The sequence below is a fragment of the Bubalus bubalis genome, chromosome 14 (genome assembly GCF_019923935.1).
Source record: "Bubalus bubalis isolate 160015118507 breed Murrah chromosome 14, NDDB_SH_1, whole genome shotgun sequence".
Lineage (NCBI taxonomy): Eukaryota > Metazoa > Chordata > Mammalia > Artiodactyla > Bovidae > Bubalus > Bubalus bubalis.
In genome coordinates, this window is record NC_059170.1 from 32,145,572 (window position 1) to 32,163,988 (window position 18,417).

At 39.4% G+C, this 18,417-nt stretch overlaps 1 protein-coding gene across 1 annotated transcript in view; it reads left to right on the plus strand.

Annotated features, from left to right (window-relative positions):
- ATRN (attractin) overlaps positions 1 to 18,417 on the plus strand; it is a 187,981-nt gene that overhangs the window by 164,386 nt on the left and 5,178 nt on the right. The window contains exons 26-28 of the mRNA XM_006072902.4: positions 639 to 717; positions 4,164 to 4,271; positions 12,533 to 12,647. Of these exons, the coding sequence (XP_006072964.3) occupies positions 639 to 717; positions 4,164 to 4,271; positions 12,533 to 12,647 (302 nt within the window). The remainder of the gene's footprint in view (positions 1 to 638; positions 718 to 4,163; positions 4,272 to 12,532; positions 12,648 to 18,417) is intronic.

An 18,417-nucleotide genomic window follows, 5' to 3' on the forward strand; every position in this document is an offset into this window, starting at 1 on the left:
ATTAGTCCTTTTAATCAGAAGTCAGTCTTTCTCTTTCCTGTCACAGTAGCTTTTGATGAGAGAACATTAAAATCATTTGCAGTTACAAGACCACTGGGACTTAGTCTATCCTAATCTTTAAGAAAGCTGTTGGCTTGAATTTAGTTGTTTTATTTTATTTATAAAATATGTACTTACTTTGAATACATATTATTACATATAAGTTTATTCTCTGTTTATATCTTCCTTATCAAAAGCTGATTGTTACTTTGATAATTAACTTTTCTCATTATTTTAGGCTTTATCGGTAAATTTTTGCTGATTTGATTAAATAGCATGCTTGTCACTGGTTATAATTATGGTAGAATTAGTTTTATTATTTGGATAAGCCATGATATGTCATTCTGATAAAGGCCTGGCAGAAGGTCTGGGCTCTCCTCTGGGAGTGCCTTGTGGAGATAGTATTGTCTACTGGTTGGGTCAGAAAGCTCATTCTCTTCCTTTGTTTCCTTTGAACCAGGACTGGTTGTGATGACTCAGCAGAGAGGAGCTTGGAGTGGGTATTTGGGGGATTGTGTCCCTGACTGACCTGAGGTGTGGATGACAGCATGCTGGTTCTGGGGGCTGGGATAATAACTCAGTACTTTGCTTTCTTACAGTTGTTTCCTCTCTTTGCTCCTGGTGGCTGCTGTGGTTTGGAAGATCAAACAAAGTTGTTGGGCTTCCAGACGTAGAGAGGTAAGCCTCAGTGAATCAAGATTAATGAATCCCTAAAGGAGCTTTTTCCTTCATATTTCCTTTAAGCATGTCAGTTTTAGCTGTGAGGTCATAGAGAGTAATACATGGTCAGTAGACTTCAATTAGTGCTATGTAAGCTATGCTAATTCTGCACCACATGGTTTTAACTTTCTAAAAAGAAGGGTTTAGGATTGTATTGACTCAGTTTTACCCTTTCTCCCAGACCCTGATTCCTTAACTCATGCTGGAGTTAAGGCTTAGTAAAGCACAGCTTTTACAGGAGCCTTTCATGAGAATGAGAATAAAATCAGCCATTTAAGCATCTCAAAAATTTCTCATTATTCAAGGAAAGATAAATGTGTATCTGATTAAGTATTTGCTTGAGTTTTATTTTTTAGTGTTGATTTGTTTCCACAGCTCCATTCCAAAAGTAATATTAATAAGTCAAACAAATATTTATAATTGGCAAGTCAAATAAATAAACATGATTAAAAATTACAACACAAAAGCTGTTTATTGAAACTTTGACATGTGTTATTACTCTGCCTTTTAGTCATCATGTCTGTTGCATTGTTGCTAAATAGAAGTACACTAATATCTGGATTTTGTGCTCTTTGATCTTCTATATCTACTCATGCTTTTTTCTATATAAAAATTGATCTATAGAAAGATTTAGAGAACAGAAATATCTAGACTCAAAATACCCAAGCACTCAGCACTTTCATGACATGAACAGTGGGGTCATGACATGGACCATTTCTGACCCATGTAAAGGTATTTTTTTTCATAGAGGTAATGTTGTATCCTCTTTATGATCATTTTAAAAATTCAGTGGATAACATATTCAAAGGTTTTTTTAATAGCTCTATTACTAAGACATTTTAAAATCTCAATGAATTATGCAACATTCTGAAAAAAATAAGTTATCCAAATGTGTAATAAAGAAGTAAGAAACTACATAAACTAGTACCAGGGAAGGAATCAAAAAATTATTTTGAGAGAGTCAAATTATTACTCTCTCCACAAAGGCTATTAGACACAGGCAGTTTTAATTTGACATGAACTTATGGAGATAATAATAGTCTACTCCTCCTTGGGTGTTTATGAGATTTAATTACTTCCAAAAAAATAAATTTCCTTTTTCCAGGGTAAAGGAAAAGATGGGAATCTTAAAAGAATCCTGATTCATTTTATGCATAGAAACCTTGAAACCAAAATTTGAGAAAGGTAGCACCAAAAAGTAAAGACCAGTTGCATAATGACTACAATGTGCAGCTGTCTATTTTACCGTGTAGTAAAGGGATCATTTCATACCAGAGAACCTACTAGGATATGTTATATCCATGGGTGTAAAAATAAAAAAACAAAACCCTAAATTTTCAGTAGTGGCAAGTAATCATTTAATCATTTATTAATATCAGCACTCATCCTAGTTTAAAAAACAAAACTCTTAGTAAACTCAAAAATAATACCTCCTCCACACTTTGAGAAATAATCAGATAACCAACATCACTCATGATGAAGAAATACTCAAGGTTGTACCCAATAAAATCCAGATAAGTTAGTCATATTAAGAACTGACAGAAAAAAGAAAAAACCCCTGACATTTGAGCATTTCTAAGTTGTAGGCACTGTTCTAAGAGGTTTTATATTAAGGTTTTATATTTGTATAATCCTTAGAGCAACCTATAAAATAGTTACTGATACTACTCCTGTTTTACAAATGAAGGAACCGAGGCTCAGAGAGGCAAAATAACTTACCCATCATCACACAGCTACTTAAAGACACCAAACTATGTTTTGAACTTAAGACTTCTGTCTTCAAAGGCCATGTTCTTTCTAACCATTATGTAGTCCCAGTAGTCACTTAGTTTTGTTCTGGATGTTCTAGACTCTGCACTAAGAGAAAGAAAAATAAGAAGTTTTGTTCCTTTTGGAAAGGGGACAAAATCATTGTTTTCAGATAAGATTATTGAAACATCATAGAAACATGTATAAAAATAAAGTTTGTAAAAATAATTGAATAATGTAGAAGACAAACAATCAACTGGAAAATAATCACAACATACATGAAAGAAAATGAGGTGAACACTTAGTAGAAAACAGGTTTCCAAAAAAGAATATGCTAATTACACAGTTGATCAACCAGTAAACTAAGCTTTTACCTTTGTGATTTAAAATTTCTCTGTTACTGTGAACCTGTCCATTCAGAATATATTTCGTCTTTTCTAAAATATCATTCATGATTTATCCCTCTCAGAACTGTAGAAGAATGATTTGATATTATTTATAACAACAAAAATAATAGCATCTAATACTGCTTAAGTCATTGCTACATACCAGGCCCTGTTTTAAAGGGCCTTTACTCCCATTACCTCCTGCACTTGTCATAAAGGAACTAGACTGGGAACTGGAAGCAGGGTAGGCACTCTGTCTCACTGTGACTCCACACTTAGCACAGAATCTAGAGGAGGATTATTGTTATATGTATTTGTTGAGTAAATAGACTAATAGCTTTGTGAGATGTAGGCATATGATTATTGATATTTAACAAAATGTTTAATGTTAAAAATACCCTTCTAAAACAGAAATGCCATTCTAAAACATAGCCATGATCTATCCAGCCCAAGATTCTGTCTCTAAAATAGTTTCAAGGAAGTAGTTAAGTAAGGCCTCATTGTCTTCCACAGCATGACCTCAGAGCTTCAGTGACATGCCCAAATCTCTGATATCCCTAATGATATATAATTGACTACTCTCCATAAGCTAGGCACTGTGCCAGGTAAAACATCTCATTTAATCGTACTGATACTTTTATGGGATTAAAACCCCATTTCAGAGAGGAGGGAATGGAGGCCCAGAAACTTTAAATAACTTTTTAACATCACACAGCTGGAAAGAGTTGGAGCAGGTGTTCATATCCAAGCCTACCTGTATCCAGAGCCCTTCCTTACTTGTCCCTCTGCTCTGCAAAACTTCATGTTTTTTATGTGTTTAGTTTATACCACCTCTCTGAATAAAGCTCTTTCAGTTCCTAGATACTGTGTAACAAAGGATAGTTTTTGTTGCTGTGTAAGTATTTGGTCCAAGTTTCAGCAGGAAAGAAGAAAGCCTGGCTTTAATCCAGTAATAAAAATATGAGGAAATAGGATAATTTACGTACTTAACAAGCAGGCATCATAGCATTATATCCATCAGTACATTAATATGTATCTCTAACAGATAAGGAATTTTTCTTTACTATAACAACAATATTGTCATCATAGTCAACAAAATTAAAAAGGTAATACTTGGTCCATGTCCATTTTGCCCCAGCTATCTCAGAAATATCATTTTGGAATTGATTTGTTTGAATCAGGGAAGATGAGCTGTTTTTAATATGTAGTATTTTCTAATAAAACCCCCTCAGTACTCTTTGCATTAATGGTTGCTGTATTACTCATCAGCAACTTCTTCGAGAGATGCAGCAGATGGCCAGTCGTCCCTTTGCCTCTGTAAATGTCGCCTTGGAAACAGATGAAGAACCTCCTGATCTTATTGGGGGGAGTATAAAGGTGAGATGGTATTTCAAAAGTCCCTGTAACTTAACTTATCAAACCTCATGCTTCTCAGTCTGAGGAACCAGAGAGGGCAAGAGCCTCATTCTGTTACTTCTTACTTTGTCCTCTCTGTTTCTTCTTAGCAATAAGTCAGCACTGAAACTGTCAGCTATTCTCTGCTTTCACTTTCCAATATTTGTTTCATGTTGTTAAGCAGTCTTATATTCAGGGAATTTTAAAATTTAAATAACTTGTCTGGTATTCTTTTAAGTTTTATGTGACATAATACTTGAAAATAACTGAATTGAACCATTGTCCTTTATAAGTATTTAGGGGATTTTTTTAAAGGGGGAGAAGTCATAACTGACTGTGAATTCTGTGGAAAATAAAGAATTCTAACACCTCCACCATTATGAAGAAAATAATAAGACTTTCTCTTTTAACAAAATGATGAAATATTTCAGATACCCTTAGGAAACAATTATATGTCTATGGAGATATATATTATATACACAGACACATCTATGGAGATATATATTATATACACAGACACATATATGTATGTATATGTGTGTGTGTGTGTGTGCACGCATGTATGTCCTAACATACTTACTGAAGCATTACTGACCTTACAGGAAGTATGTGAGATTTCCAGGGATTGTTTTCCTTTTCCTCCTCCAGAAAAGAATAAACCATGAACCCAAACCACAACCATGCATGGTCTAAAGTGGTTCTAGATTGGTAAGATACCATGTCTCTCAGCTGAAGTAGATGTGGATCCTGACTGAGGAAAAACACGCCCAATTCAGCCATTCAGGAGACCCACAGATCAAGACCACAGAATCAGTGGTCACCAAGGATGAAAGAGAAAAGCCATGAGTAAGAATCAGCAGAAACAACAGAATTGACATCTAATGAATATGATATAGCTCTGTATGAAATGTTTAAAGAACTGAAAGATGGAATCATAAAGATGAGAAAGCCATAAGAGTCAAGAATGGCCAAGCAAACCTGAAAAAGAACCAGATGGAACTGTTAGAGAAATGGAAAATACAGTAGTTGAAATTTTTTAAAGACTCAGATTATATGTTAAACAGCACATCAGAGACAAGTGAGGAAAGAGCTTTTGAACTGGAAGATGACTCTGAAGAAATTACACAGAATGTAGAACAAGGAGATGAGAAGATGGAAAAATATGACAGATAATAAGAATATGGAGGATAGAATGAGAAGACCTAACATATATATTATTACAGTCCCAGAACAAATGAATGGAGGAGAGGCAGTTTTCTAAGAGCTGAGAAGTTTCCAGAACTGATGGGAGATATAATTATTCAGACTCTAACAAAATGTATTGTAAGCAAGAGTAAGGAAAGAAAGCAGAGGAAAGGTAGGAGAGAAAGAAAACTACAGTTGGATTTATCCTAGTGAAACTGTGGAACTTCAAAGACAAAGAAAACATCTTAAAATTAGCCAGGACAGAAAAAGATCAGTACAATGTGGAGAAGTTGGAACCCTTGTGTACTGTTGGTGGGAATGAAAATGATGCAGCTACTGTGGGAAACAGTATTTCTTTTCCTCAGAAAAGCAAAAATAGAATTATGTACGATCTAACAATCCCATTTCTCAGTATATACCCTGAAGAATTGAAGGCAGAGTCTTGACAATGTATTTGTACACCATGTGCATAGCAGCTTCATTCATAGTAGCTAAAAGCTGGAACCAACCCAGGTGTTCATTGACATAGGAATGGATAAACAGAATATGGTATATACATGCAACGGAGGTTCACTCAGCCTTAAAAAGGAAAGAAACTCTGACCCATGTTACATATATGAACATAGGTGAACCTTAAAGACATTATGCTAAGTGAAAGAAGCCAGTCACAAAAAGACAAACACTGTATGATTTCACTCATGTGAGGTACCTTGAGTAGTCAAATTCCTAGAAAATAGAATGATGGCTGCCAAGGTCTGGGGAGAGGAAGGAAGGGGGATTTGCAATTTGATGGGTATAAAATTTTAGTTTTCCAAGATGGAGTTTGGGAAATAGATGGTGGTGATGGCTGCACCATATAACACTACTAAAATGTATACCTAAATAATGGTTTAAGATAGGGACTTTCCTGGTGGTTCAGTGGCTAAGACTCTGTGTTCCCAATATAGTGGGCCTGGGTTCCATCCCTTGTCAGGGAACTATAGTAGTCCCTCATGCTGCAACTAAGAATGTGCTTGGTGCAGCTAAGAGTTCAATTGGCACAACTAAAAGATCCCACGTGTTGCAACAAAGACCAAAGATCTTGCTTGCTACAACTAAGACCTGATGCAGCCAAAGAAAGTGCTTTAAAAAAAAAAAATGGTTAAGATAATGCTTTTTATGTTATGTGTATTTTCAGTTCAGTTTCTCAGTTGTGTCCAAGTCTTTGCAACCCCATGGACTGCAGCACACCAGGCTTCCCTGTCCATCACCAACTCCTGGAACTTGCCCAAACTCATGTCCATCGAGTTGGTGGTGCCATTCAACCATTTCATCCTCTGTCGAACCCTTCTCCTCCTGCCTTCAATCTTTCCCAGCATCAGGGTCTTTTCCAATGAGTCAGTTCTTCACACCAGGTGGCCAAATTATTGGAGCTTCAGCTTCAGCATCAGTCCTTCCAATGAATATTCAGGACTGATTTCCTTTGGGATCGACTGGTTTGATCTCCTTACAGTCCAAACATCTAGAAAAACATCTATTTCTGTTTTATTGACTACACCAAAGCCTTTGACTGTGTGGATCACAACAAACTGTGGAAAGTACTTAAAGAGATGGGAACACCAGACCATCTGACCTGCCTCCTAAGAAATCTGTATGCAGGTCAAGAAGCAACAGTTAGAACTGGACATGGAACAACAGACTGGTTCCAAATCAGGAAAGGACTACATCAAGGCTCTATATTGTCACCCTGCTTATTTAACTTCTATGCAGAGTACATCATGCAAAATGCCAGGCTGGATGAAGCACAAGCTGGAATCAAGATTGCCAGGAGAAATATCAATAACCTCAGATATGCAGATGACACCACTCCTAATGGCAGAAAGTGAAAAACTAAAGAGCCTCTTGATGAAGGTGAAAGAGGAGAGTGAAAAAGTTGGCTTAAAACTCAGCATTCAGAAAACTAAGATCATGGCATCTGGTCCCATCACTTCATGGCAAATAGATAGGGGAAACGATAGAAACAGTGAGAGGCTTGATTTTTTGGGGGGCTCCAAAATCACTGCAGATGGTGATTGCAGCCATGAAATTGAAAGATGCTTGCTCCCTGGAAGAAAAGCTATGACCAACCTAGACAGCATGTTAAAAAGCAGAGACATTACGTTGCTAACAAAGGCCCATCTAGTCAAAGCTATGGTTTTTCCAGTAGTCATGTATGGATGTGAGAGTTGAACTATAAAGAAAGCTGAGCACTGAAGAATTGATCCTTTTGAACTGTGGTGTTGGAAAAGACTCTTGAGAGTCCCTTGGAATGCAAGGAGATCCAACCAGTCAATCCTAAAGGAAATCAGTTCTGAATATTCATTGGAAAGACTGATGGTGAAGCTGAAGCTCCAATACTTTGACCACATGATGCAAAGAACTGACTCATTTGAAGAGACCTTGATGAAGGGTTGAAGGCAGGGGGAGAAGGGGATGACAGAGGATGGGATGGTTGGATGACATCACCGACTCAGTGGACTTGAGTTTGAGTAAGCTCCAGCAGTTGGTGATAGACAGGGAAACCTGGTGTTTGCAGTCCCTGGGGTCACAAAGAGTTGGACACAACTGAGCAACTGAACTGAACTCTGCATATAAGTTAAATAAGCAGGTGACAATATAGAGCCTTGACACACTCCTTTCCCGATTTGGAACCAGTCTGTTGTTCCATGTCCAGTTCTAACTGTTGCTTCTTGACCTGCATACAGATTTCTCAGGAGGCAGGTAAGGTGGTCTGGTATTCCCATCTCTAGGAATTTTCCACAGTTGTGATCCACACAGTCAAAGGCTTTGGTGTATTCAATAAAGCAGAAGTAGATGTTTTTCTGGAGCTCTGTTGCTTTTTTGTTGTTCCAAAGGATATTGGCAATTTGACCTCTGATTCCTCTGCCCTTTCTAAATCCAGCTTGAACATCTGGAAGTTTACAGCTCACATACCATTGAAGCCTGGCTTGAAGAATTTTGAGCATTACTTTGCTAGCGTGTGAGATAAGTGCAATCTCACTCATCTTATGCCTTGGAGGCCAGACAGAATGAAAACCACAATCACAGAAAACTAATCTAACTGATCACATGAACCACAGCCTTGTCTAACTCAATGAAACTATGATCCATGCCATGTATGGACCCCCAAGACAGACAGGTCATGGTGGAGAGTTCTGACAAAATGTGGTCCACTGGAGAAGGGAATGGCAAACCACTTCAGTATTCTTGCCTTGAGAACCCCATGAACAGTATGAAAAGGCAAAAAGGTATGACACTGAAAGATGAACTCCCAGGTTGATAGGTGCCCAATATGCTACTGGAGAAGAGTGGAGAAATAACTCCAGAAAGAATGAAAAGACAGAGCCAAAGAGAGACACCCTCTTCCAACAACACGAGAAGAGTCTACACATGGACATCATCTGATAGTCAATACTGAAATCAGATTGATTATATTCTTTGCAGCCAAAGATGGAGAAGCTCTATTCAGTCAGCAAAACAAGACCGGGAGCCGACTGTGGCTCAGATCATGAACTCCTTATTGCAAAATTCAGACTTAAATTGAAGAAAGTAGGGGAAACCACTAGACCATCCAGGCATAACCTAAATCAAATCCCTTATGACTATACAGTGGAAGTGACAAACAGATTCAAGGAATTAGATCTGATAGACAGAGTGCCTGAAGAACTATGGATGGAGGTTTGTGACGTTGTACAGGAGGCAGTGATCAAGACCATCCCCAAGAAAAAGAAATGCAAAAAGACAAAAGGGTTGTCTGAGGCGGCCTTAAAAATAGCTGAGAAGAAAAGCTAAAGGCAAAGGAGAAAAAGAAAGATATACCCATTTGAATACAGAGTTCCAAAGAATGGCAAGGAGAGATAAGAAAGCCTTCCTCAGAGATCAGTGCAAAATAGAGGAAAGCAATAGAATGGGAAAGACTAGAGATCTCATCAAGAAAATTAGAGGTACCAAGGGAACATTTCATGCAAAGATGGGCTCGATAAAGGACAGAAATGGTATGGACCTAACAGAAGCAGAAGATATTAAGAAGTGGCAAGAATACACAGAAGAACTATACAAAAAAGAGCTTCACTACCCAGATAATCATGATGGTGTGATCACTCACCTAGAGCCAGACATCCTGGAATGTGAAGTCAAGTGGGCCTTAGGAAGCATCACTACGAACAAAGCTAGTGGAGGTAATGGAATTCAGTTGAGCTATTTCAAATTCTAAAAGATGATACTGTGAAAGTGCTGCACTCAATATGCCAGCAAATTTGGAAAACTCAGCAGTCGCCACAGGACTGGAAACAGTTTTCATTCCAATCTTAAAGAAAGGCAATGCCAAAGAATGTTCAAACTACCACACAATTGCACTCATCTCACACGCTAGCAAAGTAATGTGTATTTTACCACATTAAAAAATAACTAAGGGGAAAAGGTTTACTACAAAGGAATGACAAAGTGACAGCTGACTTCCCAGATGCTACAAGTATTGAAAGCGAACTGCCAACCTCAAATAGTGTACCCAGTACCTACCTTTCAAGAACAAGGATAAAATCAAGATGTCTTCAGACTGCAGGGAAAACTGAGTACTTGCCACCAACAAACCTGTATGAAAGAAATATATAAAGGATGTGCTAGAAAGGGGGCCAATTACCCCAGGAGGGTGGAATAAGAAGCAGTAGTGAGTAAATCAGCTGATAAACCTCTGTAAATCTAAGAAAATATTGTCCTGATAAAATAGTGATCATTTGTGGGATTTAGAAGAATAGACGAGCCTTAGTAACACCCCATGTCACTCAGCAGCCTGCAGCACAGCCAGTAAAACACTGTCTAGAATTTCTTGTCAAGACCCACACACTCACCTTCTGGCCGTTCATGCTGTGTGTTCTTCGTCGGCCCTCTTCATCTTCCAGCATCTTTTAATAGTGGGCAGCTGTCTCAGACTCAGTCTTTGGGCCTCTCCTCACATCTTTTACATCTGCACCTTGGTTATTGCCTTAGTCTGTTCAGGCTGTTAACAACAAAATATCAGAGACTGGGCAGCTTACAGACAATAGAAATTAATTTCTCACAGATCTGGGGCCTGGGAGATCCAAGATCAAGGTACTGGCAGATGAGTGTCTGATGAAGGCTTGCTTTCTGGTTCATAGAAGGCACCTTCTAGCTGTAATTTTTTTTTTTTTTTTTTTTTTTTTGCCATACCACCCAACTTGCACAGAATGTTAGTTCCCCAACCAGGGATTGAACCTGGGCCCTCAGCAGTAAAATACAGAGTCCTAACCACTGAACCATCAGGGAATTCCCTCTAGCTGTAGTTTTACATGGTAGAAGGGGTGAGGGAGCTCTCAGGGTCTCTTTTCTAAGGGCACTAATCCCATTTGTCCTGATCATCTCCCAAAAGACCCACTTCCAAATATTAACATTAGGTGTTAAAATTTAACATGAATTTTGGGAGTACATGAATATTCAGACAATAGCAATCTGTTTATCCATTGTGGATGTAAACACCCTGAGCTCACCACTCAAACTCTCCTGTGAGTGTCCAACTCATATATCAGGTTGCTGGCTCAGTATTCCCACTTGGATGTCTTAATAAGCATCTGAACAAACTTAACATGTTCAAAACAAGAGACTGTTCCCCACACCTGCTCCTCTGGCATAACTTCCCCAACTCAGTATATTCTAGTTGCTCAGTCCAAAATCATCCTTGACTTGTCCTTGCTCTCATCCTCACTGGACAGCCCATCTATCAGCAAGTCTTTTTTACTTTATCTTCAAAACTATGTCCTGACTCCTGTGCCACCACTTCCACCACTGTTAGCTATCACCTTGATCTAGGCCACTATCATCTCCCACCTGGGTCATAAGTGGTTTCACCACTTCAGCCGTTTTACTCATCTAGTCATTTCTCTGTGCTCCAGTTTCTTCAACCAGTTTGAAGAAACTGATGGCATAATTCTGAAGATGGCCCCCAAGATTCCTCTCTCATGTTTATTCAATCAAACACGACTTCAGATTCTGCTGTGAAGAGATTTTGCAGAAGTAATTAAAGTCTGAGGGTGGACTTCCCTGATTGCACAGTGGATAAGAATCCCCTCCCAATGCAGGAAACATGGGTTTGATCCCTGATGCGGGAAGATTCCACATGCTGTGGAGCAACTAAGCCCATGAGCCACAATTACTGAAGCCTGCATGCTATAGGGCCTGAGAGCCACAGCTAAATTGTTTTTTTTTAAAGTCTGAGGGTAGTTGACATTAAAATATAGGGAGTACTTTCTCTGACTGGTGGCAGAAGAGGGACCATGAGAAGTACTTGAGCACCGTCACTGGTTTCATGCTGGAGAGACCTTGTGAAGAGGAATATGAGTGGCCTCCAAAAGGAGAGTGGCCCTTGGCTAACTGCTAGCCAGGAAATGGGGACTTCAGACCTAGAGCCTAGAGGAGATAGATTCTGCCAGCAACTTGAATGAGTCTTGAAGCTGGTTCTTCCTCAGGGCCTCCTGGTAGGAGTAGAACCCAGCTGATAACTTGAGTTCCACCTTCTGAAGATAAGATCTGAGACTCTCAGAACCTTTGTGAGATAGAGTTGAGAATTCTTCCTGAACTGAGTGGGGGCTTCCCTGATAGCTCAGTTGGTAAAGAATCCGCCTGCAATGCAGGAGACCCCGGTTTGATTGCTGGGTCTTGAAGATCTGCTGGAGAAGGGATAGGCTACCCACTCCAATATTCTGACCTGGAGAATTCCATGGACTGTATAGTTCATGGGGTCACAGTCAGACACGACTGAGTGACTTTTACTTTCCAGAACTGATAGAAGACATAAACAGGACCTATATCCCTAAGCAGAGAACCTACAGAGCTCTCACCTGAACTTCTGACCTAAAAAACTGAGATAATAAATAGGTGCTGTTTTAAGCTCCAGAGTTTGTGATTTGTTTGATGTTTCATAACAATAGAAACTAACGAAGGGGTGTCTTTAGAAATCACATGTAAAGGCTATGAAGGTGTTTCTTAGGGAACACCATTTTAGGTAATTCTTTGTTTTCTTCCACCAGACTGTTCCCAAGCCCATTGCCCTGGAGCCGTGTTTTGGCAACAAAGCTGCTGTCCTCTCTGTGTTTGTGAGGCTCCCTCGAGGCCTTGGTGGAATCCCTCCTCCTGGGCAGTCCGGTGAGTAGATGACAGTTATTGACAAATGAGGGTTATGTGTTAGATGTGTGAAGACTCCTTCATTTTCATAGGGAACTTGGTTATAAAAGTGATACTGCATTCAGGCAGACCTAGGAAATATTGCAGGTTTGGTTCCAGAAAACTGCAGTAAAACAAGTATCACAAGAAAGTGAGTCACACGAATTTTTTGTTTTCCCAGTATACATATGTTATGTCTATATTATACTGTAGTCTGTTGAGATGCAATAGCATTATGTCTAAAAAGACACGGTTCCTCATTCATTTAATTTAAAAATATTACTAAAAAATGCTAACTATTATCTGACAATGCAGGGTTGCCATAAACCTTCAATTTTTAAAAAAACAACAACACAGTTATCTATGAGCACAATAAAATGAGGTATACCTGTAGTGCCTGCCTCGTGTCATTGTGAGGATTTGGAAAGATGATCTCATTGCCCCTGTATTCCTTAACCCCTCTTTCTAAGGTCACCATTCCTTCCTGGAAAATATCTGGATCTCCTCACTTCATCAGCCTCCTTAGCCTGCTTCCAGCCAAACCTTCCTTTGCCACCAATGCTTCCTCCCCACCGGCTGTGTTGTTCCTTTACTTTCTCTTTCTTTGCTGTCCCTTAACTGAGGCTTTCTCCCTCTGTGCTCCATGCACTCTTCCTCAGTCATCTTACTTCATGGCTTCCAGCTGGCTCCTGCAAGCTAGTGGTTCTCAAATTGGTATTTCTAGCATTACTGTAGCACCTATTTTCACTGTTGTGTTTCCTTCCCAGCCCTTATCATCAATTTAGTTGCAGTGATTGTATAACTCTTATTTTTATTCTTCTTTTTTCATGTAACTATCTTAAACATTTTTATAACTTAGTATATATATCTTACCCATCTTTTACAGCTACTCCATCAAATACATGAATCGTAATTTAGATAAACATTATTTTACTGTTGAACACAAAGGAAATGTGGAATACAGTTTGGGAAGTATCTTGATTAATCATGGAGTACTTTGAAGGGATGCCTCAAATAATAGAAATGGTTTAGACAGCTTTCAGTCGCAGTGATCCTGCAGGCCTCAGATCTGGGTCTGTGGTGTTCTCATGAGGGAGGACATTAGACATGGCCAGGTCAGGGTTTATTGTCTTCATGTCATAAGTGAATAGCTTGATTTGCCCTCATCTAGGGATTTCTGTTGGAGAAGGCAATGGCACCCCACTCCAGTACTCTTGCCTGGAAAATCCCATGGACGGAGGAGCCTGGAAGGCTGCAGTCCATGGGGTCGCTGAGGGTCAGACATGACTGAGCGACTTCACTTTCACTTTCACTTTCATGCATTGGAGAAGGAAATGCCAACCCATTCCAGTGTTCTTGCCTGGAGAATCCCAGGGATGGGGGAGCCTGGTGGGCTGCCGTCTCTGGGGTCACACAGAGTCGGACACGACTGAAGTGACTTAGCGGCAGCAGCAGCAGCAGGGATTTCTGTGAGTTGAGCCCCTAACTTGGCCTTGTCCATGTCAAAGGCAGAAGGGCCTGTTGACGTGATGCTCTGGAGCAGTGTCTTCTGTCAGTGCCCAGCTAAGCAGACACTGACTGGTGCTCCCCGAGGGCAAGGTGCTGGGGGTGCAGGGGTGACAGACATGCGGCACTGTGGCCTTCCCTGCTCCAAACTTTGCCTGATGTGTCCCAATCTGATGAAGACCTGCTCCCTGCTTGAGACCTACCAGTAGGATGGGGCCATCTCTGCCACCCCCTTCTCTATTTCCCCATTTTATTTATTTATTTTTATTATAGTTGATTTACAAGATTATATTAGCCTTTCAGGTGTGATCCAGTATTTTTAATAGACTGTACTACATTTAAAGTTATTACAAAATAATGGCTAGTCTCCTTTCCAGTCTCTACACCTTAAGGTTCCTTGTGCCAAACCCAAGGCTTTTTTTCTCTTTCAGTGTGAGTTTATATTCCCCAATATTAAGTAACCTCTACCTTCTGTCTTTCCCAGGTTCATATCTCTAATTCTGTTCTCTTCACCAAGCTTAATACTCAGTTATTAGATTGCCTACATGACCTGTCCACTTGTGCTTCAGTTCAGTTCAGTCACTCAGTCGTGTCTGACTCTTTGCAACTCCACGAATTGCAGCATGCCAGGCCTCCCTGTCCATCACCAGCTCCTGGAGTTTGTCCAAACTCATGTCCATCAAGTTGGTGATGCCATCCAGCCATCTCATCCTCTGTCATCCCCTTCTCCTCCTGTCCCCAGTCCCTCCCAGCATCAGGGTCTTTTCCATTGAGTCAACTCTTCGCATGAGGTGGCCAAAGTATTGGAGTTTCAGCTTCAGCATCAGTCCTTCCAATGAACACCCAGGACTGATCTCCTTTAGGATGGACTGGTTGGATCTCCTTGCAGTCGAAGGGACTCTCAAGAGTCTTCTCCAACACCACAGTTCAAAAGCATCAATTCTTCAGCGCTCAGCTTTCTTCACAGTCCAGCTCTCACATCCATACATGACCACTGGAAAAACCATAGCCTTGACTAGACGGACCTTTGTTGGCAAAGTAATGTCTCTGCTTTTGAATATGCTATCTAGGTTGGTCATAAGTTTCCTTCCAAGGAGTAAGCGTCTTTTAATTTCATGGCTGCAGTCACCATCTGCAGTGATTTTGGAGCCCCAAAAAATAAAGTCTGACACTGTTTCCACTGTTTCCCCATCTATTTGCCATGAAGTGATGGGACCAGATGCCATGATCTTCGTTTTCTGAATGTTGAGCTTTAAGCCAACTTTTTCACTCTCCTCTTTCACTTTCATCAAGAGGCTTTTGAGTTCCTCTTCACTTTCTGCCATAAGGGTGGTGTCATCTGCATATGAGGTTATTGATATTTCTCCCAGCAATCTTGATTCCAGCTTGTGCTTCCTCCAGCCCAGCGTTTCTCATGATGTACTCTGCATAGAAGTTAAATAAGCAGGGTGACAATATACAGCCTTGACGTACTCCTTTTCCTATTTGGAACCAGTCTGTTGTTCCATGTCCAGTTCTAACTGTTGCTTCCTGACCTGCATATAGGTTTCTCAAGAGGCAGATCAGGTGGTCTGGTATTCCCATCTCTTTCAGAATTTTCCAGTTTGTTGTGATCCACACAGTCAAAGGCTTTGGCATAGTCAATAAAGCAGAAATGGATGTTTTTCTGGAACTCTCTTGCTTTTTTCAGGTTTATCAAACCTAAAATGTCCAGAATGGAGCTTACGTCTTTCCAACCAGTTTGGTCATTTGATCTCCATCTCAATAAAGGAATTCACTTTACTGAGGAATTTAGCCAGTTGCTCAAGTCAGAAACTAAAGAGTCGTCCTAGGCAGTCCTCACCTCTCTATGTATAATTCATGGGCAAGTTCTGCTAGTCCTGCACCTGGAGTCTCACTCTTCCACTTTGTTTCATTTACTCTGCCACATCTCCAGTCTAGTCTCAGCTGCCATCTCTCCCCTGTAGTCTGCTGCTTCTGCTCTTGACCTCTAAAATCACAGCCCCGCCCCCCAACCCCCACATCCAAGCCATTCTTCTGTAGCTAAAACCATTCTTTCAATAAATAAAGAATGGTTACCTGTTCCTGTGCTATATAGCCTAACCTGTTGCTTCTATTTGATACATAGTAATTTGTATCTCTTAATCCTATACCCCTGTCTTGCCCCTCCTGCCTTCCTTCTCACCACTGGTAACTAGCCCTTTGTTCTCTATATCTGTGAGTCTGTTTCATTATATATGTATTTATTTGTTCTCTTAGATTCCACATATAAGTAAAAACCTGGAGTATTTCTCTTTCTCTGTCTGACTTCACTAGGTATAATAATCTCTAGGTTTTTTCATATTATTGCAAATGGCAGAATGTCATTCCATTTTATAGTTGAGTGGTATTCCATTGTGTTTGTGTGTGTGGGGGTGGGTGTGTATACGCACACCACACCTTCATATCCATTCATCTATGTATGGATACTTAGGCTGCTTCCGTATCTTGGCTGTTATGAATAATGCTGTGACCATTGCTGTGAACATTCAGGTGCATGTATCTTTTTGAATTAGTATTTTTGTTTTCTTTGGATGTATATTCAGGAATGGAATTACTGGATCATATGGTAGTTCTACTTTTAGTTTTTTGAGGAAATTCCATACTGTTTTCCACAGAGGCTTCACCAGTTTACATTCCCACCAACAGTATACAAGGGTTCCTTTTTCTCCAAATCTTCACTGACATTTGTTATTTGTGGTCTTTCTGTTGGAGCCATTCTGACAGATGGGAGATGATACCTCATCATGGTTTTGATTTGCATTTTCCTTATGATTAGTGATGTTGAGCAACTTTTCACGTGCCTGTCGGCCATCTCTATGCTGCTTGTTATCTTCTTTGGAAAATGTTCAGGTCTTCTATTTTTTTAATTGAGTTGTTTGGTTTTTTGATGTTGAATTTATGAGCTGTTTGTATATTTTAGATATTAACCCCTTATTGGTCATATGATTTTCAAATATTTTCTCCCATTCAGTAGGTTGTCTTTTCATTTTCTCAGGGTTTCAAGGAAAGTTTAAAAAAAAAATTTAAGTTTAATTAGGTCACATTTATTTATGTTTGCTTTTATTTCTTTTGCCTTATTGACAGATCCAAAGAAATAGTGCTACAATTTATATAGAGTGTTCTACCTATGTTCTCATCTGGGGTCTTTATGGTTTCAGGTTTTACATTTGGGTCTTTATATATGTGGTGTGAGGAGATGTTCTGATCTCATTCTTTTATGTGTAGCTGTCTAGTTTTCCCAGAACCACTTACTTATAGAACAGATTTTTCTCCATATATTTTTATCCGTATATTCTTGCCTTCTTTTTCATAGATTAATTGACCATAAGTACATGAATTTATTCTCTGTTCTTTATTCTCTCATGGCTCTCTATTCTGGTCCACTGATCTGTGTGTGTGTTTTTCTGGGGAAACCATGCTGTTTTGATTACATCTGAAGTCAGGGAGCATGATATCTCAAGCTTCATTCTTTTTTTCTTTTTTATGAGATTGCATTGGCAATTCAGGGTCTTTTGTGGTTCCATATAAATTTTAGGATTATTTGTTTTAGTTCTGTGGGAAATGTCATGGTTATTTTGATAGGGGCTGGCTTAACTCTGTAGATTGCTTTAGATAGTATGGACATTTCAGTAGTATTCTTTTAGTTCAAGAACATGGGGTGTCTTTTCATTTCTTTGTATTATTTTCAGATTCCTTTGTAAATGTTTTATAGTTACCAGATTAAAAGTCTTTGGTTAAGTTTATTCTTAGGAATTTTATTTTTTTTGATGTGATTTTAAATGAGATTATTTTCTTGCTTTCTCTTTCTGGTAGTTCAATTATTAGTGTATAGAAAAGCAATAGATTTCTGTGTATTAATCTTGTATTCTACAACTTTACTGAATTCATTTATTCTAATAGTTTTTGGTGAAGACTTTAGGTTTTTCTGTATATAGTATCTTATTATGTGCAGATGACAGTTTTCTTCCCTTCCACTCTGGATGTCTTTTCTTTTCTGATGGCTGTGACGAGGATTTACCCCTACTTTAAACAGTGCCCTTCTCTGGACTCCCAAAGCCCCTGGCTCTGTCTTTGCTATAACAGTGGTCACTGGTGTGGATTCCCCACTGCATGCCAGGTACTAAACCTGGCACTTAAAAGCTGCTCAGCAGGTGGAGTAAGAAACTCCTCTAGCATGGCTCCTGGAGGCCTCAACAGGGCTATG